General features: G+C 36.0%; 3 protein-coding genes across 3 annotated transcripts; 2 read left to right on the top strand and 1 right to left on the bottom strand.

The window, feature by feature from the left end:
- The first annotated feature begins 65 nt into the window (after positions 1-65).
- LOC112057702 (tubulin polyglutamylase TTLL13) lies at positions 66-17,356 on the top strand. Its single transcript, XM_052886508.1, has 17 exons — positions 66-249; positions 1,852-1,987; positions 2,384-2,584; positions 2,673-2,765; positions 2,951-3,092; positions 4,111-4,226; positions 4,737-4,865; positions 6,247-6,400; positions 7,471-7,542; positions 10,864-11,030; positions 11,668-11,763; positions 12,477-12,603; positions 13,523-13,738; positions 15,547-15,702; positions 16,424-16,522; positions 16,636-16,808; positions 17,175-17,356. Exons 1-16 carry the CDS (start codon positions 66-68, stop codon positions 16,642-16,644), a joined length of 2,097 nt encoding a protein of 698 aa, XP_052742468.1. The 3' UTR covers positions 16,645-16,808; positions 17,175-17,356.
- A 60-nt stretch (positions 17,357-17,416) lies between these two features.
- Positions 17,417-22,572, bottom strand: LOC112057570 (cyclin-dependent kinase 7). Its single transcript, XM_024098047.2, has 7 exons — positions 22,319-22,572; positions 22,074-22,242; positions 20,796-20,930; positions 20,040-20,205; positions 19,356-19,533; positions 18,904-19,076; positions 17,417-18,397 (listed from the first exon to the last, which is right to left on the bottom strand). The coding sequence occupies exons 1-7, from the start codon at positions 22,376-22,378 to the stop codon at positions 18,253-18,255; spliced, it is 1,026 nt and encodes a 341-aa protein (XP_023953815.1). The 5' UTR covers positions 22,379-22,572; the 3' UTR covers positions 17,417-18,252.
- Positions 22,573-23,124: 552 nt separating this feature from the next.
- On the top strand, positions 23,125-27,437 carry LOC112057871 (DET1 homolog). Its single transcript, XM_024098491.2, has 5 exons — positions 23,125-23,640; positions 24,742-24,867; positions 25,165-25,388; positions 25,733-26,635; positions 27,141-27,437. Exons 1-5 carry the CDS (start codon positions 23,326-23,328, stop codon positions 27,331-27,333), a joined length of 1,761 nt encoding a protein of 586 aa, XP_023954259.1. The 5' UTR covers positions 23,125-23,325; the 3' UTR covers positions 27,334-27,437.
- Positions 27,438-27,539: the final 102 nt, after the last annotated feature.

Raw genomic sequence — 27,539 nt, 5'->3', positions numbered from 1 at the left:
AAGAGTTTTTCACTTTTCTGTGGCTTCTGCTCTGCTCTATAGTCTCTGGTGATCACAGAGTGTGAATGATTTATAGGATTCGTCTATTACGACCTCGGACCTATCACTGTTGTTCTCTGTCTATCTATTTTTTTATTTCTCGTAAAAAATATCTGATAATCTGTCATTTTCGAGTGTCAAAAAAATCACGAATGAAAAAAGTCAAATTGACAAGAAATGAAAAAATTACAAAAACAAAAACAAAACAGTGTCCCATGAATGAAAATTTTTGATGAAAATCGTCCAATTAAAATAATGTATGTTAATTGTTTTATGTTGTCAATTTGAGAATTATTAGGTACAGTTTGATACACCTAAATTGTTATCTGAACATTTTGTTTCAGTTTAACTATTGGTCAAGTTTTAAGCCTCCTCTTTTCTTGAGACTAACGTAGGATGTCTATCGTTATTTTTACATATTTTTGATTTAAACGTATATTAAACAGTATACATAGTCAATGGAGGTAATATTGTAAACAATATTTTATTCTTTTCATGCTTATTATCTTTTTCAATTTATTTACTTATTTATTTATTTGGTCCACTAGTGACCGTTACTGTATATACATAATTACAATCTAAAACATACTATCACAAGGCTCTGTACGATCTTATTAAAGTAGACATTGCATGCTTATTTCCAAAATACAATAAACAAACATACAAAATATAGAAACAAATTATTAGGTATAACAATTTTGATTAACACTAGTTTTTTTCAGCAGGAGCTGCAAGAGATTCTCATGAATGATGTAGATTTACCTTATAATCAAAGTCCAAAACATTCACATTTAGTATCCAGTAAACAGAGATCTCCAGGTAGAACAAAATGTTGTTATCTTTACTTTTTCTATAAGTTTACCAGCTCAGCAATGATGCTAAATCAATCAAATTCTCTGGTATGCAGATTTCCTCACAATGTTTTTCCTTCACCATTTGAGACATATGTGATATTTAATCTCTTAAAATGCACAAAACTGAAAAGTTGGAGGTGCATGCCCCAGACTGGATTCGAACCCACATCCTCTAGAATCTGATGCAAAGGTCATATCCACTGGGCTATCATGGCTCTCGCACTAGGCTGTCATGGCTCTTGATAATGTTAAATAGTTAAATATAATTTTATAGATGGTTTTCACCACCAATAGAGTGTATTTATAGAATAACATCTCAACTATCAAGCCAAAGTAACTAACTAACAAACTGGGACCCAAATTTAATTTAAATTAACTAGTTATAAATATAGGTTGTTGTAGAGTTTTTCTTGTACTAGTACAATGACACATAGTTGTTTAAATATACTAAGCAGCAGAAGACTAGCAGACAGCTTCACTCACATAGTTCCCATCCCCCTAAAAATACATAGATAAATATGCCTATGACACTCACAAATAATAAGGCTTTCTAGTGGTAAAAGAATTTCCAAATTCATTTCAGTATATCCAAAGATTACCCCCTACAACACCACAAACTTTACCTATTTATAATATTACTATTTACAGATTTATTAGCATTATTATTTTGGTCTAGAAGGATTATATTGAATCAAAATTATAAAAGTATTTATATTAAAACTACTTAAGTTAACTTTACATTATTATATTAGTATAGAATTATAGATTTATGTGCAAATGCAGAGATCATTATCCTAATAGAATAGGCAAGATTGCTTCTTCTGTATCATGCAATTTGATAAATAAGCAGTTGATCTGTGCTAAAAAATAATCATTTCTTAAAATATATTCTATTCCAAAATTAAATTTAAGGAATTTTTAGAATTTTTGGGTGAACAGCTATCAAAAGAGGAGACAGCAGAGAACATAGCGTCTCTATTATTGCTCAAATATGACAGCAAACTGTATGATGAGGATAATACTTCACAGCCAACGTCCTGCACAGCACCCATTATTCCCATTGAAGCCACACGCAAGAAGAAGAAAAGAAAGAGGTATTCAATGACTATCTTTTATTAATTTTACTGTTTCCTGTTACATAATATCAACAGTGAAAACCCAAAAGAAACAGCAATATGAAGACAATTATATAGATGAGTAATTTGAAGTATTATTCTTTCTCACAAGTCCCATAATTGTTTATCATTCATCAAACAAAAAAGCTTATGTATTTATTTATTTAATACAGTATGAAATTACAAATTTAATACAGTATGAAATTACAAAACTATTACTATTAGTATTATTTTGTATTATCTGGGGGCACGGTAGTGCCTCTACCAAGTCGAACAAACAAGAGGCAAGGCTTTTTAAAATCCCATTTTATGGGTATAATTTTAAAAGATTTGTTTTTGGTATGTACTAAATGTGAAAAAAACGTGATATTTTAGATCTCAAATTTCTATTTGCCTGACTAACTGTCGCTATGAGTCAATCCGTAAAGTCGCCAGCGCTTTTGGCATGCGCGAAGTTTCTGAAGAAGACGCTTGGAATTTCTATTGGACAGATATGAGTGTTTCTGTTGAACGGGCTAAGGAGATGAAGAGATTCCAACGTATTAACCACTTTCCTGGAATGCTTGAGATTTGCAGGTAAAATTAAAACAACAATATATAATTATTCAAAAAATAAATAGTGTTGCATGGTAAAAGGTAATATTGAAAATTTTATTTATTGCAGAAAGGATTTGCTTGCGCGAAATTTAAACAGAATGCAAAAAATCTATCCCAAAGAATACAATTTCTTTCCAAAGACTTGGTGTTTGCCGGCTGAGTAAGTATAACTAAAATATTGGCAGACAAATCGTTATTGTTTGTCCTACTATCAATTGAGCGAGCCCCAATAGCTCAACGGTAAAGTGATCGGAGTCATCACCGAGGGGTGGTGGTTCGATCCCTGCTCCATTGGACTATTGTCGTACCCATTAGTTATATTAATAACAAAATATATAATTTTAGTTTTGGCGAAGCTTTCAACTACAGTAAGGCGCGTAAGAATAAGACGTTCATAATAAAGCCGGAATGTGGCAGCCAGGGCCGCGGCATCTATCTCACTAAGTCTCTCAAAGACATCAAGCCCACAGATAAACTTATTTGCCAGGTAAGAAATATATACTTACTAACAATTATTTCTAGGGTGGTAGTGTATTGTTTTTGCAATTATCGATGAATTAAAAATTTGCGCTGACTTCCGTCACCACCACTTTAGTACGGCACTAGGTTTTTCGAAATTAATTATTAATGGGGATGATGAATAGGTTTGAATATATTGATTTTTATGATACAGTCGGGTAAATAGGGTCAATGTTAACTAATTTATACATAAAAAGCAAAGATTGACTGGATATTTGCAAAATAAATAAGATTATAAAATTTCAAAATCTACTAAAAATATTTTATCGTAATTAGATGAAAATTCATACAGTTTTAGTTTCCTTACATTAAATGTGACATTTTTTTAATAAATGAACTATAAACATAAACGCAGAAATAACAAACATATAAGTAATTTTGTTTAAACGCCCATACAAATCTAACTCAGTCATAATCATTAATTGCCTACGACGTCATAAGTTCGTACCATTTTGTAAGGGGCGTTTTTCAAATCTGACCCTTTAAATCCCTGTAGCTCCGAAAGTAATGATCGCAGATACCCTGTTACTTTTACAAAATTGCTTTACTATTAGCGTACTCTTAATTTATATACAATTTAAAAAACTGTCATCATCCCTATTATCTTTAACACTATAATAAGGCCGTACATTATTATTAATTAGTCGAATTTCTTCATTTGTACCTGAAAAATTCCATTTACTCGCGTACTCACCTGTACCGCTCAGAAATGACGGCATAATGCTCTGAGTTCATTTGATATAGTAACAGCTTTCTAAGCAATATTCACGTTGGTTTATTTCACCGGTTTTTTCCAAGAGCTTGTAGTCTATTATATTAAAGTATACTTTATTTTGTCTTTTATAGTGACTTACAAGCATACTGACCAACGAAGCATAAGCAAAAGTATTTAATATACTCAGAGGCACAACTATCCCCCCAATTGGGCCCTTAATGAGCGAATAATTGTGCCTCTGAGTATATTAATACATATTGATCTTTTTCAGGTATATCTGTCAAAGCCGTACCTCGTCGACGGTTATAAATTCGACATTCGGGTGTATACGCTCATAACGTCGTGTGATCCTCTTCGGATTTTTGTCTACAACGAAGGCCTTGTTAGGTGAGGTGAAATAAGTTATTTTTATTCTATTAGTTAACAGCTTCGCCTAAAGGTGCTGATAGACTTGAGCATTCACTTGTAGCGAGCCTGTTGCTTTCCAGCAGTAGCGGATTTACCAGTAGACTAAGTAGGCTGGAGCATAGGGCGGTAGATTTTAGGGGGCGGCAAATTTGACCCAAAATACTTTCTCTTTACAGAAATAAAGTAAATGTAACGATAATTTTAATATTTTAGTCCTGTACATCCTGTACAGTCTTAATTAAAATATTAAAATGTTCAATTTTATTGACACAATTTAAGGTACCTAATTGTATTGAACTAGGATACCTATCGAATTTAACTAGGATACCTATAGAATTTCAGAGTTCAGTAGGGGCTGCAAAAATTCAATAGCCTACGGGCGGCAAATTTGTAAATCCGCCACTGCTCTCCAGTGTGACAATCAGTGGCCTGACTGTCAAGTCTGACATCTTCATGAAGAATACATAAAATAAATAAATACAAATACAGATTCGCGACGAGCAGATACGCGGACCCGAACGTGAACAACACGACCAACGTGTTCATGCACCTCACCAACTACGCGCTCAACAAGCACAGCCGCACCTACGTCTACGACTCGGAGGCGGGCAGCAAACGGTACGTATCTTTCAAGTGAGTGAATTTCTAGGCTAACTCCAAGGCACAGAGGTGTGAAACAATCAGCTTTCCTTGTCAGGGTAGTCCTGGATTAGCGTATAAGCTATTTAATTAATGCTTAGGGCATCCGGTGGTCACATGAGCGTACGGAGCGTAGCGGAGAAACGGTTGAATGCGGAGCGGAGTTGCAAACTATGTTAAATAAATAAAGTTAATTAATTTTATTAACCTCGCTCCGTTTCCCCGCTCCGCTACCGGTTTTATATGAATTTTTAAACTAGCTCTCAAATCCCTGTCCACTTAGGAGGAGCGGAGATTTTGTGCAATCCTATCTGCCTTGCTCCGCTTCCATGGACTGGCAGCCCTTACATGCACTGCCAAAAAATCTTTGTAGTGCACTTAAGAATAGGGGAAGATTGCTTAGGACATAACGTCTCCTTAATCCGGCACTGTCTCCTGGCTGTTACTGAGTTTCTCTTGAATGTTTATGTAGGTAGCCATGACGTCTTGAATACTCATGATCCGCAGTTTGCTTTTGCATGTACGAAGCGCACGCTACTGTACTCGTACCTTATAAATAATACCAAATGAATACGTATAGAACGTGACAATATTTGATCATCATTATTAGCTTACTTTAAGCGGTCGCCCGCGACTTCGTCCTCCGTTAGACCTAGACCTTAGATCATCTCGCAAAATTACTGCGTGATAATGTAACAACCACTATCGAATGTTGATGATAATGACCGAGAACGACGGCTAAACGTACTCTCCGAGGCATGGAGGTAAACACCAGAAATATCCTAACTCCGAGCTGAAATTTTTACTGAAAAATTCTCAGAAGAAAGAAACTGTGAAAAGTGTTGCCAGGTGTCCGGATAAAGTCGGACATAATTAGGTTTTTCTATTCCGTGTCCGGCCAAATTGAACTGTGTCCGTCTTGACCGGCTTTTACATTAAGGACACAAGCGAACGACGACTGTGAGAACAAAATTTACGGTAATAATCATGAATGCTGATTTAAAAAAAAAGAATTTTTGAAATCGGTCCAGGCGTCTTTGAGTAATCGGTGTACATACATAAAAAAAAAATACCGGCCGAATTGAAAACCTCCTCCTTTTTGAAGTCGGTTAATGAAAAAAATGTTGTACCTATTATTACAGACGTACCTACAAAAAATCTTCAATAATGTAGGGTGTCTGGCGTTTTTACCCAAATGTCAGGCAAAACTGACGTGACTGTCCGGCTTTTAACTTGGGCGACCTGGCAACCCTAACTCAGTAGGTATTCCATGGCTCGAGATCTGAAGCCACATAGGTTGACCGTTCGATCAACGAGCAGTTACAATATAGTAGTAAAGAGGCAATGTTTGCTCACTCAGCAAGATATCGACGCTGAACAAGCTGCTGCTGTCACAAGGTGTGGATTTGGACCGCCTGTGGCACTCCATCGACCAAGTCATCGTCAAGACCATCATCTCCGCCTGGCCTATCCTCAAGCACAGCTACCACGCGTGCTTTCCATCCCACGACATGGTCCTCTCCCATTCCTTTATTATTTACATTTTATACACATAACAGTTTTAGGCCTATTATGCGACCCTCGACATTATCTCGGTAAGACAAATCGACCAATCGCGCAGAACGACGGCCGCGTGCCATAGTGGGTTCCATTATCGCAACTGGAAAATATTTGTGTGACAAGCATTGGTGTATTTATATAAGTATTTATATATAGTTTATAAATATATATGATTAAATCCGCTATCTTAGTACTCATAACATAGGTTATACGCTTACTTTGGGGCTAAGTAATGATTATGTGTAAGTATTATATTTTTTATCGCTATCTCTGTCATTGCTTAGGGACAAAAGAGATAGGACTGGGACAATTCCGCCGCCATTTTTCTATTTCTCTTCATGAAATAAGTCTTTGGTCGCATGCTAGGTCTACCTAACACTAATTGTAATGCCTAATACCTCGACCTCTTGGGCAACTTCGACCAAAAGTAGTTGAAGCATCAGAATAACACTGTCATGTTTGGCACAATCTTGAAAAAGGTTCCAGTTCAGTATTGTATGTACCAAGCAAATATTGGGCATACATACAGCGCTGAATATCAGCTGGCACCTTGAACCGGCGCTACTACTATCACTAGCACCTGCGTAGTTCCCTTTTCCGTGGAATAACGGTGAAAAAATAAAGCCTATGTTACTTTCTTTTGGCTTCCAATTGGTTAAAGATAAGATAGATCCAGAGATTACCCTTACAATCTCACAAACTTTACTTTTTTATTATATTAGTATAAATACCTAACTTACTGTGTATGTATATACAGTATAGAATTTTTAAAATTAATTCGTATTACAGTTTGTACTGGTGTTTTAATTAGTATCTTGTAGTCCCTAATTTATAAAATTGGTAAAGTTTATTAACTGGATTTGATTATAAAGGTTACTCATATACATTTCTTTCATTGTTAGGTATGCCCTTAGTTAAATGGTTCATAAGAGCCGTAAGTGCAAGCGAGATAGGCATAGAAAAATTATTAATGGTCCATTTGATAATGACGGATTTGAAATGACATAATTTATGTATTTTACAGGTCCACGCGTGTTTTGAGATTCTGGGTTTCGATATTCTGTTGGACAACAAACTGCATCCTTTCATTTTAGAGGTACAGTAAATGTTTTTTTTTCTAATTTAAACCAAAATTGTTTACTTTCAGCTTACAACACAAATTTTTGATTAAAAAAAAAGGTTTGCACGTAAGACAAACACAGAGCATCCAATCATTATCAAATCACGATTATACTGTTGTACTTGGTGATTTTAACATTAATTTTATGAAAAAAGACGACTCCAAGACTAAAAAATTAATCACATTTCTTAATTCTGTACAACTTCATCAAATAATTGATTCTCCAACTCACTTCACTGAAAATAGCGAGAGCCTCATTGATGTTATTTGTACTGATATACCTACACTTCATTTTGGAGTCACTTATATACCTACTCTTAGCAGGCATGCATTCCTAGATTGTATATTGAATTTAAAAAGAAAAAAAGTACCTCCGAAATTTTTGACGTTCAGATCTCTTCAAAAAATATCTCCAGATATATTTGACACTCATTTAGCTATGATTCCATGGTCCGCGCTGTCTTGCTTAAATGACGTCAATTTAATGGTTTCATCATTTAATAATTACATACAGTTGCTTTTTGATGTGCATGCCCCCAAAAGAACGAGATTAACAAGAGATCGGTATGAGCCATGGATTACAAATACTGTAAGACATATGATGAAGTTAAGGGATGATGCCCACGTAAAGTGGCGTACTATGAAAACTGACCTAAATAAAGAAACTTATCAACGGTATAAGTCGCTGGTCAACGAAGCTTTAAATAATGAAAAGTGTGCTTATTACTCACATGATATTAACAATAAAATCAAGTATCCTAAGGTATTATGGAGTAACCTTAAGAGCACAGTGTTACCTAAAAAAAATACTAACTTGCCTATACATCTTTGTAATGCAAATGAAATTAGTGAACATTTCTTGGATATACCAGGTGATTATAATATACCTATCTCACAGCTCACGTTTTATGAGTTCAACAGGGCCACGTCTAGTAAACTATCGCTTAGTATATCCAATGATATGGAGATTTATAAAATAATTAAAAATCTGAGTTCAAATGCAGAGGGGGTCGATGAGATTACTTTGGACATGTTGCTCATGACACTTCCACAGAGCCTTGGAGTTATCTCGTCAATCGTCAATACATCAATTCAACAATCAACCTTTCCTGATGCTTGGAAAGTGGCAGTGGTTCGTCCTATACCTAAAACTAATAATCCTAGTACTGTAAAAGACTTGCGCCCGATTAGTGTATTGCCCTGTGCATCCAAAATTTTAGAAAAGATTGTATACTTGCAAGTCTCTAAATACCTTGAAAGTAATAACTTGTTACCTGAAATGCAATCAGGTTTTAGGGCTGGTAGGAGCACAGTATCTGCTCTTCTTGATGTAACGGACAATATATTGTCGGACCAAGACAAAAAAATGTGTACGCTATTAGTATTGTTAGATTTTTCACGCGCGTTTGACAGTATAAACATCCCACTGTTACTTTCTAAGTTATCATATTATGGTTTTGACATCGGTACAGTGAATTGGTTTGACAGTTATTTGATGAATAGAACCCAGTACATTGAGGTAACGCAAGATGATGGAAAGAAGTGTCGTTCCTCCACTAAATATGTTAGTAGGGGTGTTCCTCAAGGATCTATTTTAGGTCCACTTTTATTTATCTTATATTGTGCAGATATTACAGATAACATTAAGAATTGTAAATACCATTTATATGCCGATGATTTGCAGGTCTATTATTCTTTTGAGCCTCATGAATACAATTTGGCGGTTCAGAGAGTAAATGAGGATCTTCAACGGATAGCAGTTTGGTCTCACAAAAATTCGTTAGTCCTCAATCCCTGCAAGTCGAAGCTATTATTTTTTGGAACTAAAGCACAATTAGAGAAAATTAATTTAGAAACTACTAGAGTGACTCTTCAGGGTGTGGAATTAGAGCGGGTTTTTGAAGCCCGGAATTTAGGGCTGCTTATGGATTCTGGGCTAAGATACGACAACTATATAGCTGCGGTAGTACGTAATTGCTTTTACCGGTTAAAGATCTTATACAAAATTCGTAATTACATCAGTCAAGAAGTACGTATACACCTGGTAGAAAGCCTCGTACTATCGAAATTAAATTATGCAGATGTAGTTTACGGGCCTCGTGTCTTGGCCAGAACCAGTAAGCTCATACAGCGGGTTCAAAATGCGTGTGCGCGATTCTGTTTCAACATTCCCCCCAGAGCTCATGTCACTCCATTTTTGAATAAGCATAATATGATAAAGATGAGGTCTAGGAGGAAGGTACATCTTGCTAGTATGATTTTTGGTATACTAAAAGATGGTAAGCCAGTATACTTGAGTCAGAAGCTTAGCAGGATGAGCCGCGACAGAGAATCACTAAGGTGCACTCGTAAGCCTCTGAGCGTCCCTCGACATTGTTCAGCTGCCTTTAGGGGTAGTTTTAAATATGCCGCCACTCGCTGCTGGAATAATATTCCACCGCCAATCCGTGATTCCCGAAGCAAATTTGCTTTTCGTAGAAAGTTGAAGATTTATTTACTAAATAGACAAAAGGAATTTGAGGATTGTGCGGTGGAAATATCAATTTTATAGAGGGAATCAACATAATTAGGATAAATAGGATACTCATTTTTTTTTTTTTTTTTGGAATTTTGAAATTTTAGTTAATAATTTAGTTATTTTAATTTGAACATGATTTTCTATTTACCTATATATATTTATGTACTATAAAATATATATTATGCATTAATAAATACATACACTTCATAATATTATAAATGTATATATATATAAATTGCATTGTCGTTTTCCATTACATACTAGTATCACATTATATCTGTAGTTTAATTAGTAATTATATATTTTTAAAATGTAACACATATTTGCTGCTTATTTTAATTTAATTTAGTTAATGTCAATTTATTTGTACAATTATAAGTTGTGACGTCACACGGGTCTCAGCTGAAAATCAGCGCCGTGTATTATGCTTGTATGTAGTGCACGGCATAAGCTGAGCTGTACACCCTTTCTTTTTAAGGGTTACAGACAGACATGCTGTCATAAGGATAGGGTACTGACTGTCTGTAACTTTTAGATTTGAATAAATTTATTTTCTTTCTTTCTTTCTTTCTTAATTACAAAAGCCCACAAAATTTTATGAAAAGGGAACCCCCCTTTACATAAAATTTTGTTGGACCGGCTTGACGTCCATAAAACGATCGCGACCAACAGACGACAGTTTTATCGGCTGTCAAGCCGTTAGCGCGGCAGGCGTGCGAGATTACTTGATCGTCAGTGGCCGACGTAAGCTTATCTATAGTCTATAACAAAACCGACAGGTGAACCACTCTCCAAGCTTCCACACGGACACGCAGCTGGACCGCGAGGTGAAGGAAGGCTTGCTGACGGACACGTTCACCATGCTCAACATCTGGCAGTGCGACAAGAAGCGAGTGCTGGAGGAGGACCGCAAGAGGATCAGGGACAGACTGCTGCAGACCAACAAGTGAGCTTTGTAGAATGGAGACAAATTGTATATTATCCTCAGTCGTACATCTACTCTAGTCGGGTTTTCCTTCCTGACGCTATAACTCCAGAACGCACGAACCGATTTCCACGGTTTTGCATTCGTTGGAAAGGCCTCGGGCTCGGGCAGGGTAGGGGTAGGCGTAAGTCAAAGCGAAGCTTGACCAAGTCCGCTAGTTTATATATAGAAATTCACTCGCAGTTAAAACATGTGGCCCTTTGGAATGGATTGCCAAGGGACATTAGATGTTCTAAGTCATTAAATGTTTTCTAATTCATCATTATCAACCCATATTCGGCTCACTGCTGAGCTCAAGTCTTCTCTCAGAATCAGAGGGGTTAGGCCAATGTTCCACCACGCTGGCCCAATGCGGATTGGCAGACTTAACTCACGCAGAGAATTAAGAAAATTTTCTGATATGCATGTTTTCTCACGATGTTTTCCTTCACCGTTTGAGACACCTGATATTTAATTTCTTAAAAAGTACACAACTGAAAAGTTGGAGGTGCATGCCAGTGACCGGATTCGAACCCACACCCTCCGGTATCGGTGGTAGAGGTAGTATCCACTGGGCTATCACGGCTTTTTAATCACGGTTTTCTAATTATGTCATTAGATTTGTGGAATATGCTCCAACTGAAGAAAAAGAACCGGAAAAGAGTCCGTGGCAGACGCAAATACAGTGGGAAGAGACACACCTTGGGAACTACAGGTGAGTTATTTCAAATTTTGAATAGCCTAATATAGAATAGATTTCAATTTCATTTAGACTTAGCACAATATCACCGTTTTTAAAGTTAAGTTAATAATTAAACGCAGGTATATACGATTTTTTGAGTAGAAATGTTCTTAGATCTCCGCCTGTACGTATAAGTGTCAATATTAGGTTGTGGGATGTGTTGTAAAATTACAGTTTTAGCCTGAATAGCCCAACGGTAAAGAGGTCGGGCTCATCAGTCGTCACCTAGTAGTTCGATACCCTCTGGACTATTGTCGTACCCATTCCTACCACAGATTTTTACTCGTAGTAAGTTATTGGAAGGGAACGGGAATATTTAATAGCTTTTTGTTCAGATTATTATTTTTTTTTTACATACTAAAAACATAAACGAGAGATTTATGTATGTAGTAGCCGTTTCTTGCTTATTTTTTGGAAATCTGTTTGCCAATCGGCAAAGGCCTCCTCCAACCTCTTCCATTCCTGTCTATCTTCAGCCACTCTATTCCACGTCACGCCTGCTACTTGTCTGATGTCGTCGTCCCATCTTTTTTGTGGTCTACCTCTTCTTTTTCCTTCTCTGGGGTACCACTGTGTCACAAATTTGAATGGGAATATTGGTCATTATATTTGTATTTAAAAGATATGGCAAAATTCCTTTTCCTATTGCATTTAATAAATTAAACATTACTATATAATGACGTCAGACGCGTGTATCCCGTGGGCGAGCTGTACGCGAGCCTGTTCCAGCAGCCGTCGGGCTCGCTGTACACGGGCACGGCCGCGTCGCGCGCGCGCGGCGACTGCACGCGCATACAGCGCGAGGAGTTCCAGGTAACAGCACCGGCTACGTAGCACTTGTATATGATGTGGTGTGACGTCACGCGTGTGTCCCGTGGGCGAGCTGTACGCGAGCCTGTTCCAGCAGCCGTCGGGCTCGCTGTACACGGGCACGGCCGCGTCGCGCGCGCGCGGCGACTGCACGCGCATACAGCGCGAGGAGTTCCAGGTAACAGCGCCGGCTACGTAGCACATGTATATGATGTGGTGTGACGTCACGCGTGTGTCCCGTGGGCGAGCTGTACGCGAGCCTGTTCCAGCAGCCGTCGGGCTCGCTGTACACGGGCACGGCCGCGTCGCGCGCGCGCGTCGACTGCACGCGCATACAGCGCGAGGAGTTCCAGGTAACAGCGCCGGCTACGTAGCACATGTATATGATGTGGTGTGACGTCACGCGTGTGTCCCGTGGGCGAGCTGTACGCGAGCCTGTTCCAGCAGCCGTCGGGCTCGCTGTACACGGGCACGGCCGCGTCGCGCGCGCGCGGCGACTGCACGCGCATACAGCGCGAGGAGTTCCAGGTAACAGCGCCGGCTACGTAGCACATGTATATGATGTGGTGTGACGTCACGCGTGTGTCCCGTGGGCGAGCTGTACGCGAGCCTGTATAGAATGTCTTGAGGCTACGTAAGACAATCTATACAGTATATAGGTACAGGTATCTCATTGTAACTTACCTTTTACTTGTACTGACTGAGTAATTTATTCACATTCCTTATGCTAGCCACAAACGGTCTATATTATCTACAGTAACTAATAGGTAGATAATAAAATAATGTTGTGTTTTACTACGTTTTCTTTGTGCTCATGGGTTGAATAAAATCTGTTCTGCTTAGTTATTTATTTATGCTCTGCTTAGTTACTTACTACCATCACTTAACATAAAGCGAATAATATTTCGGTAAAATATTATAGCAAACGAAAGCCAAAGCAGAAGCTCTAAAGAAGCCATCTCAACCGAAGACCAAAGAAGGAGAGAAGAAGGAGAAAGACGGAGAGGATGCGCCGCTGACGGCGACAAGCGTCGTAAGCGAGAAGACTCGTCCGCGGACGCGCGAAACGAGACGCAAGGAGAAGGACGACAAGACTAAACTGTCTACGAAATCTTCGCCACTGCAACAACCAATAACTGTAAGCATTGTCAAGTGTATTTAGTTAATAATTGGGAAAATTATTACACTGGGAATTAGTGGACTGTGGGAATAAATCAAATCAAATTTCATTTATTTCAATTAGGCTTAAACTAAGCCTCAGCACTTTTGAAAAGTCAAGTTATGTCATGATTTAATGGTGGTAATTAAAGTCGAAAACTTAAAATTAAAGTTACGAGGGTTCCAAAACAACAAACTCAGCCAAGGTTTATTTTTTTTGTTTACCACAACAAAATAAGAATTGAACAAAACGGCAAAATAAGCATTAAAATACAAAGTTTAGGGCATCGGCGAGTCGCTTGTTTGTTTGTTTGTTTTATTAGTAAGATCACGGATTTATGAATTAAAGGATAGCTAAATTGTCAGTTTCTGAAACGAAACCAGAGTACTTAGGGGTGTGGTCTAAATGAACTATAGTGTGTGTGTTTAAAAAAAATTGTTCTAAAATTAATGAAAATAAACTTGATTAATGAGCTTAGAACAGTTAATTATGGTTGATAAATTATCAATAACATTTTATAAACAAACCATACATAATCTATACTAATAATAAATCTGTAGAGAGGTCAATTCTGTACATGAAATATATTTCCAAAATAACTATCAGGGGGTGATTAGTGATCGATACTGATGCAAAAAATGCAATCAGTAAAAATTTTGTCTGTCTGTCTGTCTGTCTGTATGTTCGTTATAGAAACAAAAACTACTCTACGGATTTTAACGAAACTTGGTACAATTATTCTTCATACTCCTGGGCAGGTTATAGTATACTTTTCATCACGCTACGATCAATAGGAGCAGAACAGTGAAGGGAAATGTTGGGAAAACGGGAAAAGTTACTCCATTTTTAAGCTTACGTCGCGTGTGCAGCCTTAATGGGTAGGGTAGGGGTAGGGGTGGGGTAGGGTTGGGCTAGCGTAGGGTAGATGAAAGTTTACATCGACTTTCACGCGGACGAAGCCGCGGGCGTCCGCTAGTCAATAATATACAGTAGGAGCGTACGGAACACGACGGTGTCGTACCCGTCACAAATACGGAATTCAAAAACGAATACATTCTCGAGTCATCAGTAATTTTCAATATTATTTAAGAAAAATGGCGTCTTGTGTTTTTAAATATTTTTAAAACTGTTCACAAAAACTAAAGAAATAAGATGGAATATTTTTTTATTTGCGTGATAGCCCAGTGGATATGACCTCTGCCTCCGATTTTGGTAGGCGTAGGTTCGAATCCGGTCCAAGGCATGCACCTCCAACATTTCAGTTGTGTGCATTTTTTTAACAAATTAAATATCATATGTCTCAAACGGTGAAGGAAAATCATCGTGAGGAAACCTGCACTTCAGAGAATTTTCTTAATTCTCTGCGTGTGTGAAGTTTGCCAATCCGCATTGGGCCAGATTGGTGGACTATTAGACTAACCTCTCTCATTCTGAGAGGAGACTCAGTAGGTACTAACAGTGAGCCGAATATGGGTTGTTGATGATGATGATTAGAGGGTTAGGTCCTCCTCAAACTAAATGAGATATGAAGTTGCAGTGTTTTTCAGATAGCATGGGTAGGGTTACATTTGGGATTTGAAGTTACTAATGATGTAGGTAGTCATAAAAATTTTTCAGAGAAAATCGATATAATTTTTTGAATGAGAGAATCGATCTTATCGAGATCATTAATACTGAATAATTTTTCTGTAAAATTATTCTTTTTGGTGACAGAAAATTAAAAATAATATATACCTAGTTAATAGCTTTTTATCTATTTAATTATTTATCAGACAATTATAATATAGCTAATGCAACCCGAAGTAAAGGAAGAGCCGGTGAAGCCACCGTACGTGCTCTGCTCATACGAACCCGACCCCATCGTGGAGAGAGAGGAGCGCGAACGTGTCAACTTGCTGGCGCAGAGAGACTTCCTTATTAGGAGCTACGGCATGCTCGAGCAGGTACTGGGGACTCATCATCATCATCTCCTTACCCTTATCCCACTTAAGTCGGAAAAATATGTCAATCTTTTCCATTCGTTTCTATTCTAAAACTCGAGCAGGTACTGGGGACTATTGCGTCATAATAGGCCTGTCATCAGGTACTGAGGACTATTGAGTCATAATAGGCCCGTCATTGATATCTGTCATTAGGTACTGAGGATTATTGGGTCATAATAGGGCTGTCATTGATATCTGTCATTATTGCGGCTAGAGATGTACCGATGGAATCACTAGACCCGTAGACTAAGCAAGAAATAGACTACTGATTGACATGCCATTGTCAGTCAAAGGATATTCGGTTTTCAACATTTTGAGGCTGTTGTAATTTAGCGGTCACACTACGAGTACTCCAAAAACCTAAAATACTCCTTATAGTTAACATAGCCCTCGGTATTTTCATACCGGGGGCTATATAAATTAAAATATGGTCAGTAAAATTCGATGAACGAATGACAGCGTTATGTTTTTTGTGCGCAACCTATTCTGCGCATCTTTCGCCGTGCGCCGCCGCCGCCGTGTGCTGTTTGCAGACGCGCACGTCGCGGCCTGCTGCTCCTCGGTTGCGCACCTTACACTTTTCTATAGATATACTTTGAGAGAAAAATAACGTCTAGCGATGCAGGTCCTATACAATAATTGGTCTGAGTTCTCGCACTACTAAAGTTTTACGATGTTACAGATTTATCTAGTCATGAAAAAAATGGGCACATTACGACCCGAGGACGAACGGAAATACGGCGTGTATGGACGACTCTCACTTGTCGCTAACTCGACTAAGGTTAGTAACAGCTATTCCTTCAATAAAAATATTTCTAATAATAACTTGCTCTTAGCTGTTGCTTGTTGCTTTGCTGTTTAGATATTTATATATCTTTTTCTTTTTGCCTACAGAAAGTGTAAATGTTATTGTAAATCCTGCATATATGGCAAAAAATGTAAAACAAACAGAATAACAGAAGTATGGACCAAATTATTTTGTATAGACGACAAAAAATATATTAGAAAATTGGATAAAACGAGTGACGATCCTGATATAAGATAGGGGCGATTGGCGATAGGGGATGGTAAGTAATGAATATTTATATAATAAATAATATAAATAAATACATAAAAGTATGTATGTGGATGTCTGTTTTTTATAACAATCGATTTAGTAATTTTAAAGGTATTAACTACTATTAAGACTACTATTAAGGCGCCGAGTCTATGAGTGTGTGTGTGTGAAGTGTATAGTTCGATTGAGAAAATTAATGTACATCTGTGTGCGTGTCGGCGTTTACGTAAATGGGAACTGGCAAAATAGTAGCTAAATAGTTGACTCATATTTTATAAATTGAAATATAAATTAATTAAATATAATATAAACTTGGAAAATTTCCTTACAATAAATTTACTGAAAAATCAATCTTACACACAACTCTTTTTTTCAGGAACCAATAGAAACTATTACAGAGGCAAATGGGACATTGTGTAGTTAGTGTGTCCACAATTATTTAATACTTAGTGACTGTCAAAAGCAATATTAACTTAAAATGTCATAGTGGTTACCCCTTTTGCTTGTATTAAAATACGTAAATTCTGGTGAGCTAGAAATAGCAGGTGTCTATAAGAATATAATATAATAGTTATTTTTGTTTACTCATTTTACTTTAATCCAATAAAAGACATGTACTATTATCGAATATATATTTTCATATTATTTTTCCTATAATTAACATTTTTATATACCCCCTGGATGCTGCAAGCCCAGCTTCATTTTGCTATCCATTAAAATAATGCAAAACATAATATTTAATTCATTTACATTAATAGCTTCTCGCAACATTGCACACATGACTTGGGTGTCTCCATGTTCAGGATGGAAGATCAACTTAAGGCGGATTTACATTTGTCTGACGTAACGTGACGCATCAGAACAGAATCGGTATCATACGTTTTGTATGGTAACATTTACACTTAAGCCGGATTTATATTTGTCTGACGTGTGGTGTCATGACTCATCAGAACAGAATCGGTATCATGCATATTGTATGGTAACGTTTAAACTTAAGCCGGATGTATATTTGTCTGACGTGTCGTGTTGTGACGCATCAGAACAGAATCGGTTTCATACAATTGGTATGCGACACATCAGAAGCCATCACGACATGTCACAACACATAAGTGTAATCGTTGCCATACAAAATGTATAATACCGATTCTGTTCTGATGCGTCACGTCACGTCAGACAAATGTAAATCCGCCTTTATGTGTTGCGACATGTCGTGATGGCTTCTGATGCGTCGTATAAAAACTGTATGAAACAGATTCAGTTCTGATGCGTCACGTCAGACAAATGTAAATCCTTTAAAATAATATTTTGATCTAGGCAATTGACCCATTTACACTAGCAGAGACAACCTCAAACATTATGGCAGTATTTATTTTCAAAATACATTGATCACACTCGGCATGTGATATTACAACTATTATATTACACTTTGTTTCTAAACATTGAAATTTAAAATTTTAAAATTGAAGAAGCTTTTTTGCAACCGATCCACCTTCAATGTTGTCAAGTAGTTTTCTTTTCAAAGATGGCTTCTCTATTTCCATTTTAAATAAATTAGTAGGCATTGGCAGTTTGGGTCCCATAGATGGTGGTGGTTTGTTGCTGTAAACAAAATTAAACAATAGATATAGAGGCAGTTACTTAGCATACAACATAGATGTTATGCTATGTTGACGTATTTCTCCATTTTTTTTTTTTCTCTTTACAAGTTAGCCCTTGATTACAATCTCACCAATGTGTCTAGTGGCGATTTTCAATGTTTTCATACTGGACGATCGCGTAACCGTAAACGAGAATTTCCAAGGAATTGAAACAGCGCCATCTAGTGGCACTACTGTACAACTGTTTCAATTCCTTAAAAATTCGCGTTTACGATTACACGATAGTCACAGTATGAAAATATTGAAAACTGCCACTAACTGATGGTAAGTGATGATGCAATCTAAGATTGAAGCGGGCTAACTCGTTAGGAAAAAAATGAAAATCCATACCCCTTTCGGTTTCGGCGGTACGCCTTTGCCGGTAGGGTGTTAACTAGCCACAGCCGAAGACTACCACCAGCCAAAAATATGGCTGATATATTATAAATATATATTCTATCTTCGTACCTAAAGTATGGCATTTGCAAGGCTTGCGTACAGTCGCACCGCCGCGGCGGGTAGAGGGAGAGCAAACTGTCCAACAACTGCAGGAGATCATCGGACGCGGCACTGAATATATGCCGCAGCTGCTGAGCGGGGAAATGCTTGTATTGGACATAGTCTGACAAGCTCTTCATGCCCTGGACAAAGAACAAATGTATAAGTATTAAAAGAATAAAAATATGAAAAGATTCTATTATATGACAAATACTGTAGATTCTGTAATACATGTAGATTGATGGTGTCAGTGACAGGCTACTCAGTAAAAGACTTATGTCCTGCAGTGGACGTTCATCTGCTGATATTATGATGATGATGGATGGTGTTAACAAAAACATTTGTTAAAACATTCAGGTAGTTAATAGAAAAAAAATATTTGAATGAGTAGAACAGCTAAAAAAAATTAAAAAAAACCTTACAGGCCATGTTTCTTCAGTTGGTGTACCAAAAACTTGGAATATACGTGACAATTGGTCTAAATCCGTCTCTCCTGGTAGAAAGGGTACCCTGAGCAACAGTTCTGCCAATATGCAGCCTACTGCCCACATGTCTACTCCTGTGCCATACTGCTTTGCACCAAACAACAACTCTGGTGATCTGAAAGGCAGCAATAAATACACTGAGTGAACCAGATTTCACATAATGTTATTTAACCATTGACCTCTTGTAATAAAAGGACCTACAATCATGTAAAAAATTTCACTTAAAAACTGACCAATTTTACTTCGACAGTTTTAGAATTATTGGTGAAGAAAATTATACCAAAAGGCCTTTAAATTTAGTAATTCAGAGCAAATTCAACCTTAAGGATTGAGTTTAGGGTTGAATTTGCAAATGTGACTACTTGAATTGAGTGCCAAGAAGTTGTTCTTGGTACTCATTGAGTGGGGACATTTTTTGATTGGTGATTGTGTACTTTTTAATAGGAGATTGATGTAATTAACATAATATTTAACTACATTTAAAACAATATCTTACATATACTTAAAACATGCATTTTGTATTTGTAATCATATATCCCCTGTATTTTTCCAACATCATAAGGAAATTTTAAATTCTATAATCATAAGGAGACACTGTTGTTGAAAGATTTCAAACCTTACCTGTACCATCTTGTGACTACTTGATGAGTATTTATTCGTGTCGGTGAACCAAATGCTTTGGCTAAACCAAAATCACCAATTTTCAAGATTCCTTCTCGATTAATTAGTAAATTATTTGGCTTTAAATCCCTATGTAGTATCCAATTTTGATGCAAATATTCCAAACCTAAGAAACACAAAGTCATTATCATAAATTAGTAATTAATATAAAGTAGTAATTCAATACATAATATCTACAGATTTTTTAACATTCATATATGTAGTGAATTCACTTTTTGAATAGCAGTGACTTATGCCACTGCTATATCTCTATCCAGAACTATACCATTGGGGACCTAGAAAAATTGTCTTGAAGATTTTGGGGGAATTAATAAATATATTATACCATTGTAGTGTCAACAGTCACTTCTGAAATTGCAAAGCATAGCCAAACTGTAAAGCTTTAATAGCTCTAGATATAATTTGGACCACTGTGCAGCATGGTGTTCAGAGACAAATATTTGTTTGATGAGTATAACAAGCATGAAGTTCTTTGCCTCCTTTATACAGTTTATTGCTAAATAGCCACAGGTGTTACTCTTATTTTATCATAAACTGTTGACACCCCATGGTTTCACAGGCATAGTTTTCGTTCCCATGAGAAATTGGTTCAGTAGACTACCCCTTACAACAACACAAAGTTTACCTCTTTATAACAATAGCATATAGTTTAAAAATTCCATTCAAAATATCAATAAACTTGTAAAATATTCTTACCCTTTAGAGTCATGATCATGTAAGCCTTAACATTTGCTGGAGTAAGTACAATATTACTATCCTTAACAATTATCTCTAAGTCAGTATCCATGAAGTCAAATACCAATGAAACATTTGATTTTTGTCCAAATACATCTGAAAATAATAACTTTATAATAGCGGATGCTTGCAACTTTGGAACAAAATACATGAAATCTTTGTGTAACCATTATTTAAAAAAATATAATATTTACAACATATCCCAAAATTTAATGTAAATTGTTATTGTAAGTAATGTAAATTGTAAGTGTTAAATGTTAAAATGGAAAAAAAATTACTCATGGTTTTTATCAAGTTATAAAAAAAATTTTTGTTTGAAAATTGACACTTAATAATTACCATGATCAAGTATTTTTTTAAATATCTATATGTAATTGTTTTTTGGCTTGGTAACATGAATAGTTATTTTTTACACAAAAGTTTCCCTGTAATTTTAAAAGATTTGAACTTTCAGCCCACTTTCCTGGTATACAAAAAAAAAGACATATCAACAGTATGAACACTACCACAGCAATTTTTTTTTAAAAAATTATGTGTTTCATTAAGATTCTGAACTAGTATAATACTCTAAGAAAACTAGCCACTAAAAATATGCAGGTTATTTTAAACAATCAGCAAATTCCATACATTGATGTTTTGACAGTATTCACTTTTACTATGCACCCAAAATAAGGTTATTGTAGCAAATTCTTGGATTTTGGAAAGTGAGCTGGAAATAAAAATCTCATAAAATTTAAGGAAATACAACAACTTAGATCAATTTTTGTATACAAACTACATCCTGGGATTTTTAATGATTGTGGTGGTACTATACAGGTTACCAACCAAAAAGAATTATAATTTTTGAAAAAAATTAAAGCAATGGTAGTTATAAATAGCATAATTGGTGTAAATTTTCAAACATAAACAATTTTGTTCTTGTTTTTCCATTTTTATAAGCAGGCTTACCATCTGATGCCATTATAAATTTAATTTTTGACACATTGTATATTCTCAAGCATACTTTTTTGTAGATCTATTATGATCTATTATAGAGGAACATTCCACAGTTTTTGTTATATTATCTCTAAGTGATCTGTTGCTGATATTTATTTTATTTATTCAGAATACAAAATGTGTACAGTAATGACATACAGGCAAATCCACATGTTAATTTTACAAAATGTATAAATGGGGCTAAGAAAAGTTGTGTAGATATAGACTGTATTTAAAAAAAAAACTAGAATTCAGAGAAGGTACCTAAAAGTCCAATAAGGTTTATATGCTGTAATTCCTGCAGCAGTTTAATTTCTCGGAGAGCAGTCCGATTTATTCCATCTTCAGCTTCCATTCTTGATCCAATTTTAATTTTTTTAACAGCAACTATTTTATCCGATTTAACATCGCGCGCTTTGTACACTGTTGCAAACTATAAATGTAAAACAAAGTAAAATTAGTTAATTAATGATAACTCAAGATTTGGTGTGCAGTAAAAGTTAATTTACCTGACCCTCGCCCAAGAAGTCTATCTTCTCGTAACGTAATGTTCCTGTTGGTTCTTCCATTGCGTCCAAAGTTGGAAGTATTATTTTATATGAAAATGAAGTCAACTCAAGAGCCTGTCATTAAATTATTTATTTAAGTGAAGTTATAGTCATTTTTGCAATTGCAGTTAGACGTTACAATTACAACAAAAAATAACCAACTCGAAACACCACACAACATAAGTACATGAAATTCAAAATTTGACGTTAGTCAAAGCCACAGACGACAGACCTAATAGAACATACCATTAACCATACAGTGAACTTAGAGAAGAGTATTAATTCACAGGTAAATAATAACATCGGAAGTAGGTTAGAGTTTTCATAATTTATTTGCTATGATTTTCATATTTTGTTTAGGGTTCCGTAGTCTACAAGGAACCCACACGGACGGACATAGTGTCCGTCTGACTGTCCTTCCATCCATCCGCGGTTTAGTGCCGAAACTATTACTACTAGACAGGTGTAAATTAGCTTAGGTAAGTAAATTAAAAATGTGAACAAAGTCGTAAAATAAAATCTTTTAAAATGGGGATGATTTTTTTTTTCTCGTTTATTTCATAGTGTGGGGTATCGTTTTAAAGGTCTTAGAAAGATAAGAGGGGTAAAACTGCTCATTTAATCTCCGAAACACTGCGTTTTTTTACTTTTACTACAAGTTTTTTGTTTTTTGTGAGATTCGTCTATTAATTTTTTCGTCTACGATCTATTGTCTTCGTCTTAGAAAATGGACATCTCTGATATTGAATTGTCAATTTGACATTTTCGTTTGGTAATTGAATGACAAGAATCGACGTAACTGTGTCAATTTTAATTATTTTTATTTTTATTTTAATTATAAATTATTGTATGTATTAATTAAAACTAATTATTGAAATGAATACATACTCGTTCTTATTAATCAAATAAGTAATACCTGGTGCTCACTTGAGTTTCCTATCAAAGTTTTTATACAGCCCTAATCAAACATGAATACAAGTGGTCAAAGTGTGTATTATGAAGATATTCCACCTGAAAAACTTAACGAAGAAGATTTCTTTTGCACAGAAAAGATAGTTCCTAGGAAAATTAAACCCCAGAACCTAGTGATAAGACTTATGGACCGGGAAATTTATGGTTCACGAAAGGCTGGCTCACATCTGCATGTTGTTCGAGAATTCTATCAGAATGTCTTCCCTAATTTGACGATAGTGAACGTGGAGAAGCCACCATGTTTTCTGAGGAAGTTTAGTCCAGATGGGAAACATTTCATAGCATTTTCTGCTGACCAGACGTCATTAGAGGTGTGAAAGTCTCATATGAATAATATTTGCCCTAAATCTCATTTAAAGTACCGATACTTAAGGCACTAATGTGGTACACTGATCGCCAAATAAGTAGTCTCCTTTCACAAGTTTGCACAGTGTTTAAGAACAGTTCTGACCAAGACGAGTATGCCTCCACAGCTTGCCAGTTTGCAACTTCAGAGCAGAATAGTTATTTGACTTGGATTGTAGCCTTACTAGTGCTATGAAAGTAGTATTCTGTGTATACTACCACTAAATTATGGTTCTAATTCAATCAGTAACCACAGCTTGGGACTTAGTTAAACTTTGTTAACCTCCTTAGTTGGTGTCTCTAACAATTACAATTCGCTTATTAACTGTGTCATTGTTCCTATTACCTTATATTGCCTCAGATCATGAGAACCTAAGCTTAAAATCTTTGTTTGGCTGTTAAATATTGTTAGGTTATCAATGGCAGTGCAGTTGAGAAGTTGGTAGTATTGCATCTCTGTTTCTTGGAGAGAATCCTTTTTTCTCTTCTTCTTTATCTGCAATCAATGATGAATAATAGTTATCAATTATGATGAACATCTGAAAGTGTCACATTGTCAGCCGAACTATGCCACATTAGTCCCCATTCATACAAGAGCTACAAAGCGTTATGTTAAAACCCAGTGTTGGAGTTTTTATTAACATTCTTAATTTAATTCATAATCGATTTCCAATGTCCAAAATTGAAAAACTAACACTGCTCAATAGAAAAGCGTCATGTTTTAAAAATGCTGTTGTATGAACATTTACTTGGTAATGCATTTGTTGTATTTGAAAGCTTTTTATCAACCATTAAAAATCTTTCGTACGAATGAAGGCTTAGAGCAGGATCTAATGTCCAATCCGTACTCCTATATGAAGGGAGGCCATCTGTAGTGGGCTGATAATGTGAAATAATATTCACATTTTCTTAATTAATTCTTAATAACTGATTAATTAAAAGTGGAGTAAGCCTATTTACAGTTTTGTCCAATGTCTAAAGGTCCTTACTGTATGTCTGAATGATGTACCTATCTAAAGCTATTTAATGATAAATGTTATTAAGAATATTCAATTTGAATCTTTCAGATTTATGAGTACAGAGGAGCAGCTGCAGCGGGTGACCTGGTGGCTGGTTATCCTTCCGACCTACTGAATGCTGATGCTGATGCTCATCATAGAATACGTACACATATATTTTACAGGTTTTTTAAAGTAGGTATGCTATATGTTATATGAATCTGATTTAACTGTTGATCTTCTAGTTTATTTGTTTATTACTTTTGTGTTGCTTAATTTGTTAATGTAGTTTGTTAAACTTATACATTCGAGTATTTAATAAATAGTTTTTCTTAATAATTGAATATTCTGATTTTTTTAATAATTCAAATGCAGACAATGATTATTTTGTTTAATTGATTCCCTATTCAATAGAGTCTATTTCTTTTCAAAAAGTGAAGATGTGTCATGTCAAGTGTAGTTTCATGATATAAAATTATTGTTCTGTTTCAGCCAAAATTTACAGTAAATGTTTGCCAACAAAGACTTGTTTCTAGATCGGAACGCAGTTCCGGCCAACTGCCATTTATGGAGCAGCAACTGAACAGGGAGTGTAGCCTTTTCACTGAGGATGGTCGCTATGTCATTGTTGGCTCAGCAGCTCACATTCCTGATGATTTTAGACCTCATTTCTATCATATACATAGCAACAATGAAGCAGTGACACCAACTATTAGGTAACAATAATATAATTTTCATTTATTTAGTAATAGTAGAGCTCTTTGTGACTATGCTTGTAAGAGGAATTTCTACTTTAACATCAAGATTTTGTGAATGGTGGCATCCATACATTCTGAATGTCCAGGCAACTTGTACTATACAATTTGCATCCACATTTTTAATTCTTACAGAAAATATTTGGAATGCCCTTCCCGTGTTTGTGAATGTGTTTCCTGACACATAACATTTAAACTTGCGTAATGCTATGGTCTTCCACTTAACATCAGGTGGGCCATTTCTTAGACTGTCCATTATTTATTTACGTTTTTAACAAAATATAGATTAAATATTCTGTTTACAGGTCTGCTCTTGAAGATTATTCTCTCCATTTAGTAGACCTGCATCATGGCAAATTGTGTGATACTAAACATTTTAGGACTGATAAAATCTACCTTTCTCATAATCAGGGCATTTATCTATACAAAGAAGTGCTTGCTGTGCTGTCTGTTCAGCATCAAACGATACATTTGTTTCAAATCGTTGAGGGGATGTTGATAGAAATAAGGAAAATCGGTAGATTTTGCTACGACGACGATCCGTTTATTGTCAGTTCAGTTTTCGCCCCAGTCATGAATGAGCGACCGTACTGCGAGGAGACTATAAATAGCTTAAAACACAGGCTACTCGTGTTCCTTTTTAAAAGGGCAAAATCAATAAGCGACGAATCAAACGATCCTTTGGAGTTAAGAAAGTTTTATAAATATTTTGATATGTTCAAAAGTTTGAGAATGTGGAAAATGCAGTTGTTGGACGAAGATCATTTATTCATAAAGTATGCGAGCGAAGAAGTAGTGACACTGAGGGTGGCGGAGCCTAATAGCCAGTCCTCATTCTTCGTTATATACAACATCAGTGAAAGCAAAATATTAGAAGTCTATGAAAATACATCAGAAGGGCTGTTGCAACTGTTTGAGAATTATTGCGACTGCTTTAGGAACGCCAGACTGTGTGCAGACTCACAATTCACTTGTTCCCCTTCAAACAATTTGTACGCGAGGCTGACGCAGCAGAGGTTCAAGCAGACAATAGTGCGAGCTATATATGGCGGGCGTACGGAGGCTACAAAGAGGATTCTGGCACAGTTACCAATTAGCGCACAGTCGTACAGTGGATCGCCGTACTTAGATTTGGGTCTCTTCAGTTATGACGACAAATGGGTCTCCGTCATGGAGAGACCTAAAGCATATGGGGAATATCCAATACGGTACGTTTATAGTAATTTTTAGCTTAGGTATAAAGGTGTTAAAGAATCTTTTTGTTTTATTAATTTAATTTGTACTTCACAGTTGTGTTTTGTGATACTGCACTGCCATATTAAAAACTCATAAATACCTACTGCTCGAGACAAAATAAAGTGGCAGTATCTAATAGATTTATTGTAATAAATAAATCTATGAACAGTAATGTAGAAAACTTTACTTAAAAACTGGCTAATTTTGCTTTGACCGTTTTAGAATTATTGGTAAAGAGAATTATACCTAAAGGCCTTTGAATATAGTCCAATATTCAATAAAATCTCAAATAAAATTTCATGGCAAATTCAACCTTAAGGGTTGTGTTTAAGGTTGAATTTGCAAATGCGACTACTTTAACTGAGTGCCAAGAAATTATGTTTGGCACTCATTGAGGACGTTTTTTGGTCGCTGATTGTGCATCCATTTTTTAATAGGAGATCGATGTAATAAGTACAATAATTACGTCTTTTACAGGTTTTATGCTCGAGATTCTGGATTACTGAAGTTCAAAATTTACGCCGGAGTGTTGGGCCAATCTGTGCCAGCGAGCGCGCGCCGCCTCGTCGCCTTCACGTTCCATCCGACGGACCCCTTCGCCATCAGCGTGCAGAGAACCAACTCTGAATATATCGTCAACTTCCACATAAGAAATGCAGTGTTCAGTTGACATTCCTAATATATTTTTATTATGTTTATATTGTATAATATTGTACATATAAAATTGAATCTTAAATGTTGTACCTGCAAGAAATATATTATTTTTTACATATATTTGGATAAAATTATTTTAATACAGGTAAATCATCATCATCAGGTGAGATTGTAGTCAAGGGCGAACTTGTAAAAAAAAAATTGTAGGACATCATTAGCACA

This window comes from Bicyclus anynana, chromosome 17 (genome assembly GCF_947172395.1).
Source record: "Bicyclus anynana chromosome 17, ilBicAnyn1.1, whole genome shotgun sequence".
In the NCBI taxonomy this organism is placed as follows: Eukaryota; Metazoa; Arthropoda; class Insecta; order Lepidoptera; family Nymphalidae; genus Bicyclus; species Bicyclus anynana.
The sequence above is the reverse complement of the archived record's forward strand: the minus strand, read 5'-3'. Positions and strand labels throughout refer to the sequence as shown.

What these genes read in the sequence shown, in the direction of transcription:
- LOC112057871 (XM_024098491.2), top strand. Translation starts at nt 23,326, where the DNA reads ATGAATACAAGTGGTCAAAGTGTGTATTATGAAGATATTCCACCTGAA. An exon ending in TATTTTACAGGTTTTTTAAA is followed by an intron (nt 24,868 to 25,164) that starts GTAGGTATGCTA and finishes GTTCTGTTTCAG; the next exon opens with CCAAAATTTACAGTAAATGT. An exon ending in TATGGGGAATATCCAATACG is followed by an intron (nt 26,636 to 27,140) that starts GTACGTTTATAG and finishes CGTCTTTTACAG; the next exon opens with GTTTTATGCTCGAGATTCTG.
- LOC112057702 (XM_052886508.1), top strand. Translation starts at nt 66, where the DNA reads ATGATTTATAGGATTCGTCTATTACGACCTCGGACCTATCACTGTTGT. An exon ending in TCGGAGGCGGGCAGCAAACG is followed by an intron (nt 4,866 to 6,246) that starts GTACGTATCTTT and finishes TTGCTCACTCAG; the next exon opens with CAAGATATCGACGCTGAACA. An exon ending in TACAGCGCGAGGAGTTCCAG is followed by an intron (nt 12,604 to 13,522) that starts GTAACAGCACCG and finishes AAAATATTATAG; the next exon opens with CAAACGAAAGCCAAAGCAGA.
- LOC112057570 (XM_024098047.2), bottom strand. Translation starts at nt 22,378, where the DNA reads ATGGAAGAACCAACAGGAACATTACGTTACGAGAAGATAGACTTCTTG. An exon ending in CATGATCATGACTCTAAAGG is followed by an intron (nt 20,206 to 20,795) that starts GTAAGAATATTT and finishes TGTGTTTCTTAG; the next exon opens with GTTTGGAATATTTGCATCAA. An exon ending in TTGCAAATGCCATACTTTAG is followed by an intron (nt 18,398 to 18,903) that starts GTACGAAGATAG and finishes TTTTGTTTACAG; the next exon opens with CAACAAACCACCACCATCTA.